General features: G+C 41.6%; 1 protein-coding gene across 1 annotated transcript; it reads left to right on the top strand.

Moving 5' to 3' along the window:
- Window positions 1–3,222: 3,222 nt before the first annotated feature.
- Window positions 3,223–10,967, top strand: LOC139391104 (T-cell leukemia homeobox protein 3-like). The gene is made up of 3 exons (XM_071138624.1): window positions 3,223–3,616; window positions 4,756–4,990; window positions 10,784–10,967. The coding sequence occupies exons 1-3, from the start codon at window positions 3,223–3,225 to the stop codon at window positions 10,965–10,967; spliced, it is 813 nt and encodes a 270-aa protein (XP_070994725.1).

The raw sequence follows: 10,967 nt of genomic DNA, 5'->3' as shown, positions 1-10,967 counted from the left end.
CTGAGCTACAGGCAGTTAGATTTGGGTGTCATTTTAGGCAAAAATGTTTAAAAAAGGGTCCGATCCTTAGAAAGATTTGCACAAATATGAAAAGATAGATGGTGTCACCATAAAACAATATGAATTTATATAATACAAGGGACAACTTACCTTAAATTGAGGAGACTTTTACATTTGTCAGTTAAGTGCCTTCACCTGCTGTCCTTTCAAATTCAGATCCAAATGTTTCAGTTGGGCAGTTAGGTTCCTGCAAGAACCCCCACCAACTAAGGAGGTTACTCGATTAACCCCACCTCCTATTGGGTTCTTGGAATAACCTTTTGGGGGCCATTTTCAGTGACAATAACCTGAAGGTCCTTAGATCTTTGAGGATCTTAGAAGAACCCTTGTTGAACCCCTAATTTTTAGTGTGCCACCTCCATTGCTGTCAATGTCATGCACACTCGTCTGTTTTCGTATAAAGTTAATGTGTTTTGTATCCGGTGGCCAATTTATTTGTTCGTCTATTTCTAGTATTTCTAGTATTTTTTAAATAGTTTTAAAGCTATTAGTTATATTATCGTATAGACCTATAGTTATTATCGTGGTTGTATCATCCATGTAGTAGGCCTAGCATTCCCCGGATTTAGTGGCTTCATGGTGTGGCATAAACTCGGATAATCTGAGGATTACACCGGCTCATTTACACCCAACGACCCCTGAACCAATGTTCCCCTGTCCCCGTCCGCTCAATACATATCCAGTGGAGAGAGAGCCAGCTATGACACCGTTTCTGCCGCGTTCCCAGATCCACAGTGCATAATATATCCACCGGGCACAGATGTCAGTTCAACTTCTATCTTTTTATTTACATTTGGTTGTGTTGTCAATTAACGTGAATTCAAAGTGAAACCAACCAAAAATGTCACCATGTCATTGGATTTAGATGCAAAGTTGGATGAAACAAATACGAAATTCCTAATGTTGGATACTTCTTTCAAATCTAAGCAGTTTTCCACGTTGATTGATCGTCATCACGTTGCATTTTTTGATTAACATGACGTGAAAACAACGTTGACTAGACCCGTTTTTGCTATGTGTGTAGGACTGCAGATGGTCGTATTAGGCTAAATCAAAATGCATGCAATCGAAAAATATATATATACATGAACCATATAATTTAATAGAATAAAACGATCAACCACATATAGGTACACAATAAATAGTAATTATGATTTTAATATAAAGTAGCCTGATAACTGCGCAGTAAATATGAAAATGTGTACGGGAAATGACAGCTATAACAGTCCATTTCTCCCTCGTGAAAATAGGCCACCGGTGTGCTCACGATGGTGGGGAAACTATAGCCAATTCTGCCAGTCCATATTTCTGAACAACCACGTCAAATTTTGGTTAGGTCTCTTGATATGCCTAATCCAATTGTTCGTTTATGGAAAACACATGTATTGTAAACAACGTATTAATACGAGATCATTATTATACATAAAGGAATTTCCTCAGGATGAATATGAAAACCTTAACGCACATTAAAAACATTTTTTAAAGCCATATAGATGGGACAAAAAAAAACAACAGAACCTCCGTTATGAACATTTACTCATACAACAAATTCGATCGAGGTTATAATTTTGATTGCGGGGGGTACCTAGCTTATATCGCCTCATCAAATGCATCATTAAAATAGTCGTATCTATGCCTGTCAAAATTAAAACCTATAAGAATCTTGCAACCCAAAATATAGGTTTCAATTGTAGCCTAATAGTTAAATGTTTTACCTGTGTTAAGAATATTTGTTTTTGTCGATAAATAAAATGTACATGTAAATATGATAAAGACTATGGGCCTATATCAGGTCTATAGAGACGAGGACAGGAACACATCTCAGCAAAGCTCTAGCCAGGGGTACATAAACAGTTAATTGTGTCCGTCTTTTCATTGATTCTGATGGGCAGGAGGTTCCAGCGACCCTCTACTTCCTCCGTATAGCCCGTGGCCTCGTCAGACAATTCCCTTATATTATCAATTAATGTGCCACCGTCGGGTTGTACCCTGCACTATTGTCATTTAGTTTAGGTCTTGTAAGAATTTAAAGCATTATGATTACCAGCAGCAGACACGGTTCGGATACAACCTATTGGTTTACCTCAAATGTATGTCTTACACAGAGAAGGAGTAATCTGCCAGTAGCTGTTGACAGACGCCGTAATCAAAACGGAGAAGTGATGCCTCGCTTCCTCTATACCTCAAATCAATGGCCCTAACCAAGGCCCACTTCAATCCATGACGAATAGACTCTTGTGTTAACACAGGTCCTCTCGTGTTCCTCGTAGAAAATCAATAAGACGACTGAACTGCCTGCATTCACCTTCACTAATCCACAGGTCTGGTGAGAGACGCGCAGGCACCATCCCGTATTGCGGGATGGACATATCAGAGAAGAGACGGAGACCAGAGCTAGAGATGATCAACGACTAAACTGTGTCGAAATAGGAAAAGGCAATGGGAAGTAAGAAATATGTCATCGTTGCAACTTGTATCTGTTATTTCTGTTCAATTAATATATTTCATTACAGCCTACTGTATTTTCATGGAGATCGGACAATGACAAGGCTACAAAATGGAGGTTAGAAAACAGGGACTCCGGGCACTTTTTCAAAGCCTGTGGGGCGGCAGGTAGCCTAGTGGTTAGAGTGTTGTGCCAGTTACCGAAAGGTTGCTAGCTCGAATCCCCAAAATGGTAAGGCTGATAACCCACTGGTCCTAGGCCGTAACTGTAAATAAGAATGTGTTCTTAACTGACTTGCCTGGTTACATAAATAAAACACTAGGTCAAGTGAATTGTCCAAACAGGTCAAATACAAGGTTTAGAAATGTACGCTCTGATATTGCACTAAATTAACTCTGTCGGAAAGCAGTCGAGGTTATGGTGTTAAATTATCCTGCCCTCAAGGGATTGACAGCACCAACCAATAAAAACACAGGAATGGGGGGTGGGCAGCAAGACCAACATTTTTTGACGCAGGGAAGAGAGCTTCACAGACTTATCCAAACGCAAATCAAACTTTCACTGGCGTGCTTTCCGAAGTTTCAAATGGTCGGATTCTGAACGGAGGATGACAATGGAGCCAACCGCAGTTGCATTTTGGCACAAACTGGCTGTTTAACCTCGTTATTTAATTTCCATCCTGTCCAGCCATCCCAAGGTCTGAGTAAACGGTGGGGATGGAGCGCGCACTCAGCGCCCCAAGCCCTCCTCTCAAAGTGGTCCAGCACGAACCCATCAGCTTCGGCATCGACCAGATACTTAGTAGCGGTGCTGACTCAGAGAGCGGCCGGACCAGCATTGGAGACGGTTACCTTTTGGGGAGCCCGACCGGGGGGAGCGCAGCGTCCTACACCGCGCTGTCCATCTCCCTCTCGGGTATGGTACCACAGTTAGAGGATCATGGTTTGTACGGAGTGAAGCGCAGCCTGGGCAGCAGAGGAGTGATCCGGGTGCCCGCTCACAGACCGTTGACGGTCGAGGGACCGCCGCATGTGGGGAGCGCTGTGCCCGGGTATGGAGGCCTGTGTTTCCCGTTGGTCGGTTATAGGTTCGCCAAGGACAGGTTATCAGGTAACTTTCCGAAAAAAAATGTTCCCGGTTTCCCGTAATAGCAATTTTCAAACCATCTTGAAAACATCTTATCTTACAATAAACGTGTAATAAGCTTTAAAAAAGTGACAATCTAAATAATAACGATACGGCAATAAAAACAACAATAATACAGATTATGTGATCAATAAAATAACAAAGCATTTTGATAACCATTAATTCAATCTCCAACCTTTTACGCATTAAAACGTAAGAAAACGTAGGCTTCACCCACTTATGCAATTTTACTGAAATTGCAGCCTATTTCCTTATTTCAATTAATACTTATAGCAACGGAAACCACGTGTAAATATTGAATAGGCCTATACAAATAAAATGTGGACAAAAAACACAATTGCTACAATAATCAAATCGCATTGTAGAATCACCCAGAATAGCCGTAAACTGTATTGCTTTATGCCTCCGTGTGTATTCACTTCCAGTTTAGGATCTTCTAGCGCCAAGGACATGTGATCAATTATTATTTTTAGATGTATCTCATGCACGTTGTTGTTATTGGCCTAAATGTATAGATTTTTAAATCTAAGGATTTTATTTAACACCCAACAGTTTATACAATCTGATAAAGACATATGAAAACATTCTCGCGAAGAGTAGTAAGCCATAGTGTGAATGTTAGGCAATAATGCTATTGATCTCAAATACAGGGCTATTCCATTTGTAATAGCCTGATTCGGCACCCAGAGCCGAACCCAACATGACCGACTTCCTGTGTTTACCATTTAATGTCATTGTTTGCTCACGCAAGAGAAAGCCTAACTTTAATATCCAGACAGAAATGATGGCTTTATCCCTAGAGAATAAACTATTAAAATCAGGTTAAAAAATGAATATTTGCAAATTGCAGATGGATGAGTCGACGTAGGCCCAAACAGAAACGCACGGTTTTATGCAGGCGCCAAATCAACCAATACAATTCTCTTCTAACTAGGCTAATAATGAATATAACCGTTTTCTACTGAGGATTAGCCTATACCCCAGAATTTATGAACTGTACAACAACACAGTTGGAGTCTTTCCTACCACAGAGGACAAAACACCCATCACTCATCCACCGTGTAAACTCATCCTCCAGTCTGCTGTTCTGCTCCCTCCTTCAGCTCTCGTGCCATTCACGGTGACCCGGCGGATAGGTCACCCATACCAGAACCGCACACCGCCCAAACGGAAAAAGCCTCGGACATCCTTCTCCCGTGTGCAGATTTGTGAGTTGGAGAAGCGCTTCCACCAGCAGAAGTACCTCGCGAGCGCGGAGCGGGCCACCCTCGCCAAGAGCCTGAAGATGACAGACGCGCAGGTCAAGACCTGGTTCCAGAACCGCAGGACCAAGTGGAGGTCAGTTTATCAATTTTACAGTTTACATGTTTAGTCATACCTTAAAGTAAATGTCCATTGAAAATCTCAATGGATGATGTCTTCCTCATAAGGAGAATGAGCTGGCCAATTAGCAGTCTACTCGCATGACGATGGTATATGCCCACACCGTTCTGTTGTTGGGGTACGCCCACACCGTTCTGTTGTTGGGGTACGCCCACACCATTCAGTTGTTTCGGTATGCCCACACCATTCAGTTGTTTCGGTATACCCACACCATTCAGTTGTTTCGGTATACCCACACCATTCAGTTGTTTCGGTATACCCACACCATTCTGTTGTTTCGGTATACCCACACCATTCAGTTGTTGGAGTAAGCCGACATCATTTCAACACAGAAAAGCTACTGCCTTTAAAAGGTGCTACACATAGGATTTTTGTGGTTGTTGGATTTTTGCATTGTAATTTCAGGAAATGTTCGTATTAAATCTGCAGTAATAGTGAAATGAAAGTGCTAATAGCAACATATCTATCATGAACAGTTTCTGAAATTATACTAAACAAAAATATAAACACAACAGGTAAAGGGTTGGTCCTATTTCATGAACTGAAATAAAAGATCCCAGAAATCCTCCTCGTGCACAAAAAGGTTATTTCTTTCAAGAGTTGTGTGCACAAAGGGTTTACATCCCTGTCAGTGAGCATTTCTCCTTTGCCAAGATAATCCATCCAACTGACAGGTGTGGCATATCAAGAAGCTGATTAAACAGTATGGTCATTACACAGGTGCACCTTGTGCTGGGGGACAATAAAAGGCCACTAAAATGTGCAGTATTATCACACAAGTTTTGGGGGAGCGTGCAATTGACATGCTGACTGCAGGAATGTCCACCAGAGCTGTTGCCAGGTAATTTAATATACATTTCTCTACCATAAGCCACCTCCAAAGTCATTTTAGAGAATTTGGCAGTACATCCAACTGGCCTCACAACCACAGATCACATGTAAGCACACCAGCCCAGGACCTCTACATCCGGCTACTTCACCTGCAAGATTGTCTGAGACCTGCCACTTGGACAGCTGATGAAACTGTGGGTTTACACAAGCGAATAATTTCTGCACAAACTCAGAAATCGTCTCAGGGAAGCTCATCTGCGTGCTTGTTGTTCCCACCAGGGTCTTGACCTGACTGCAGTTTGGCATCATAACCGACTTAAGTGGGCAAATGCTCACCTTTGACGGCCACTTGCACGCTGGAGAAGTGTGCTCTTCATGGATGATTCCTGGTTTCAACTATACCAGGCAGATGGCAGACAGCGTGTATGGCGTCGTGTGGGCGAGCAGTTTGTTATTCACAACATTGACATCCGAGTGCCCCATGGTGGTGGTGGGGTTATGGTATGGGCAGGCATAAGCAACGGAAAACAAACACAATTGCATTTTATTAAAGGTCATTTTAATGCAGAGAAACCGTGACGAGATCCTGAGGCCCGTTGTCGTGCCGTTCACCCGCCGCCATCACCTCATGTTTCAGCAGGACATCATGTTGCAAGGATCTGTACGCAATTCCTGGAAGATGAAAATGTCACAGTTTTTCAAAGGCCTGCACACTCACCAGACATGTCACCCATTGAGCATGTTTGGGAGGCTCTGGATCCACGTGTACGACAGCTTGTTCCAGTTCCCGCCAATATCCAGCAACTTTGCACAGGCAATGAATAGAGGAGTGGGACAAGATTACACAGTCCACAATCAACAGCCTGATCAACTTTATGTGAAGGAGATGTGTCGAGCTGCATGAGCCAAACGGTGGTTACACCAGATACTGACTGGTTTTCTGATTCACGCCACTACTTTTTTTAAAGGTATCTGTGACCAACAGATGCATATCTATATTCCCAGTCATGTGAAATCCATAGATTAGGGCCTAATGCATTTATTTAAATGGACTGATTTCCTTCTATGAACTGTAACTCTGTAAATGATTTGAAATGATTGTGTTTATATTGTTGTTCAGTATACAATGCAAAAATGTAAAAGAAAATCCTGTCTGTAGCACATTTAACCAGTGATGTAAAGTACTTACACTACCGTTTCAAAGTTTGGGGTCACTTAGAAATGTCCTTGTTTTTGAGAAAAAAATCACATTTTTCTGTCCATTAAAATAACATCAAATTGATCAGAAATACAGTGTAGACATGGTTAATGTTGTAAATGACTATTGTAGCTGGAAATGGAAGATTTTTTTATGGAATATCTAATTGATCAATTAGAAATATCTAAATTATAATTTACATAGGCATGCAGAGAACCATTATCAGCAACCATCACTCCTGTGTTCCAATTGTGTTAGCTAATCCAAGTTTATAATTTTTTAGGCTAATTGATCATTATAAAACACGTTTGCAATTATGTGAGCAGTTTGATTGCTTCTTTAATCAGGGCAACAATTTTCAGCTGTGCTAACATAATTGCAAAAGCATTTTCTAATGATCAATTAGCCTTTTAAAATTATAAACTTGGATTAGCTAACACAACGTGCCATTGGAACACAGGAGTGATGGTTTCTGATAATGGGCCTTTGTACGCCTATGCAGATAATCCATTAAAAATCTGCCGTTTCCAGCTACAACAGTCTTTTACAACATTAACAATATCTACACTGTATTTCTGATCAATTTTGTTATTTTAATGGAACAAAAATGACCTTTTCGTTCAAAAACAAGGACATTTCTAAGTGACCCCAATCTTTTGAACGGTAGTGTAGTTCAAAATACTTCAAAGTACTAATTAAGTAATTTTGGGGGGTATCTGTACATTACTTTACTATTTATATTTTTGACAACTTCATACTTTTACTTCACTGCATTGCTAAAGAATATTATGTACTTTTTACTCCATACATTTTCCCTCTTCACTCAAAAGTACTCGTTACATTTTGAATGCTTAGCAGGAGAAGACAATTGTCTAATTCACACTTATCAAGAGAACATCCCTGGTCATCCCTACTGCCTCTGATCTGGCGGACTCACTAAACACATGCTTCTGGCGGACTCACTAAACACATGCTTCTGGCGGACTCACATGCTTCGTTTGAAAATGATGTCTGATGGTTGCTGCGTGCCCCTGGCTATCCGTAATGAAAAAAAATGAAAAAGGGTGCCGTCTGTTTTGCTTAATATAAAGAATTTGAAATTATTTATACTTTTACCTAAGTATATTTAAACCCAAATACTCTTTAGACATTTACTCAAGTAGGAATTTACACTGTGACTTTAATTTTTACTTGAGTCATTTTCTATTAATGCATGTTTACTTTTACTCAAGTATGACAATTAGGCACTTTTTCAACCACTGCCTTTAACAAATACGTAATGAAACATGTTTGGGAGGAAAACAATTTCAGTCACATTGTAATTAATTATAGATACTATTTCATGGAAATCTGGAAACACTGTTACTTTAAATCTAAATCTCGTTCACCAGTCACCAGAAAGACACTTCTGCTCATGCCCAATTAGTCTGGGGACAAGGTTAGTTTTAAACTATAGGCCTGAATTGAGACTGTTGAGACTAATTATTTTCTGGTAGTGTGAAAGGTGCGACACGGGATTTTGGGGGATTTTTGCAGTGCCTTCAGAAATTATTCACAAAGTGGGGTTAAAATTGATTTAATTGTTTTAAAAAAAAATCAATGATCTACACAAAATACTCTGTCATGTGAAAGTGGAAGAAACATTTGCCAAAAAAGTATGAAAATAAAAGATTAACATATCTTGATTAGATAAGTATTCAACCCCCATGTTAGAATCACCTTTGGCAGTGATTACAGCTGTGAGTCGTTCTGCTTGACTGAGGGACCTTACAGCTGCTTGTACTGTATGTGTGGGGTACACAGATGATGTAGTCATTGAAAAATCATGTTAAACACTATTCCATGCAACTTATTATGTGACTTGTTAAGCAAATGTTTGCTCCTGAACTTATTTAGGCTTGCCATAACAAAGTGGTTGAATATTTATTGACTCAAGACATATCAGATTTTCATTTTTTATACATTTGTAAAAATGTAAAAAAACGTAATTTCACGTTGACATTCTGGGGTATTGTGTGTAGGCCAGTGACAAACAAAAATCTCAATTTTATCCATTTTAATTTCAGACTGTAACACAACGAAATGTGGAAAAAGTCAAGGGGTGTGAATACTTTTTGAAGGCACTGTATAATTGCTGATGATTTTAAACTAAAGGTCTTGAGTCAATAAGTATTCAACCCATGTTTTATGACAAGCCTAAATAAGTTCAGGGGTAAATGTTTTTATCCAGACTCATTGCAGGTAAGAAAACAAAGGTCCGTGGGTGTAGAATTTGGCTGTATTAAGGAGCCAGGGTAGCCAGGCAAGCTGTCAGCATGGCCACTGCTCTTTAAATATGTCACACCATGCCACACCCGCCAAATGGAGCAAATGTACCTCAAAGTCTGCTCATGAATGCTGAAGAAAGTTTTGGTGAAACATGTCGTTCATTTCAAACCATTATGCAACATAGCGAACGTTCAATCGAACTGAACAGCTAGCTGGTAGATCCCTAATTCCTCTGCCAAAAAAATGATTGGACTATCCTGTAGGCCTACCAGAATAAGTCAGGAGTAAACAGGATGGTAAAATCAGCCCAAGTGTCACACCTGCTCCCGCTTCCCCTCTCTGGTGCTCGAGGGCGCCAGGCTGCCCTTCATTACGCACACCTGTCACCATCATTACTCGCATCTGCACTCATTAGACTCACCTGGACTCCTTCACTTTGTTGATTGCCCCTCTATATCTGTCTTTTCCTCAGTTATTTCCCCTTGTCAGCATTATTGTCGTCATGTCGTTTTATTCCACTGTCCAGGCGCTGTTCTTGCTTTGTTTGATGTCGTTTTCCATTAAATGTTCACTCCCTGTACTTGCGTCTCGTCTCCAGCGTCGGCCCTTACAGAATGCTGACACCAATATTTGAGGGAGTTCTTGTTTTTGGTTTTTGGTGGTGACGTCAGATCCGGGTGCCAATGCTGATGGAACCAGGGGTGCCTCAGCTGGCTCGTCGGGCTCGAGAGGTTGGCTCGGCAGGCTCCCATCCCACGTCATGCCTCCGCTGGCCCACCAGGCTCCCACGCCTCATCCGGGTCGTTAGACTCCCACGCCTCAGCCGGCTCGTCGGGCTCCCACTCCTAAGCCTCGGCCCGGCCTGTCAGGCTCGCCCAGGTGGGTGGGTGGGTGGGGGGGGGGTGCTGTCACGCCTTCTCCCCCTTCTCCCGCATTCTCCCCTCTCTGAGCTTGAGAGAGCCAGGCTGCCCTTCATTACGCACACCTGTCACCATCATTACGTGCATCTGCTCTAATTGGACTCACCTGGACTCCTTCATGTTTATTGATGCCCCCTCTATATCTGTCTGTTCCTCAGTTGGTTCCCCGTGTCAGCATTATTGCCGTCAAATCATTTCATTGCCCCGTCCAGGATCTGTTCTTGTTTTGTTTGATGTCTGTTGTCCATTAAATGTTCACTCCCTGTACTTGCTTCTTGTCTCCAGCGTCAGTCCTCACACCAAGTCTGTTTGGGCTAGACCTAAAGTTTATCAAGTCATCTGCAATTATACAGTGCCTTCAGAAAAATGAAGCTGTAGGCCTAGATGCCTAAGGAAAGTTGAGATGGTATATAAACGTCCACTAGGCTACATAAGTTTGACCATTGGTGAATTTCAACATATTAGAAATATTCTATGTTCATAATTACATTGTAAGCAAGTAGGCCTAATCTCTCTCTTTCTCTGTTTTAGGAGACAGACAGCAGAGGAGCGGGAGGCTGAGCGTCAACAGGCCAATCGGCTGATCCTACAGCTGCAGGCCGACGCCCTCCACAAGTCCTTTAACGAATCAGCAGGCTTCGACCCGCTGTGCTCACATAACTCCTCCTTGTATGCCCTGCAGAACCTCCAGCCCTGGGCCGAGGAGAGGGAGTAG

This window comes from Oncorhynchus clarkii, chromosome 31 (genome assembly GCF_045791955.1).
Source record: "Oncorhynchus clarkii lewisi isolate Uvic-CL-2024 chromosome 31, UVic_Ocla_1.0, whole genome shotgun sequence".
Classification (NCBI taxonomy): Eukaryota; Metazoa; Chordata; class Actinopteri; order Salmoniformes; family Salmonidae; genus Oncorhynchus; species Oncorhynchus clarkii.
Note: the sequence above shows the minus strand (reverse complement) of the source record. Positions and strands in the feature narration are given on the sequence as shown.

Bases quoted from the DNA above. Each gene is read 5' to 3' on its own strand.
- LOC139391104 (XM_071138624.1), top strand. From the start codon at position 3,223: ATGGAGCGCGCACTCAGCGCCCCAAGCCCTCCTCTCAAAGTGGTCCAG. The intron at 3,617-4,755 runs GTAACTTTCCGA...TCCCTCCTTCAG, and splicing joins CGCCAAGGACAGGTTATCAG to CTCTCGTGCCATTCACGGTG. The intron at 4,991-10,783 runs GTCAGTTTATCA...TCTCTGTTTTAG, and splicing joins AACCGCAGGACCAAGTGGAG to GAGACAGACAGCAGAGGAGC.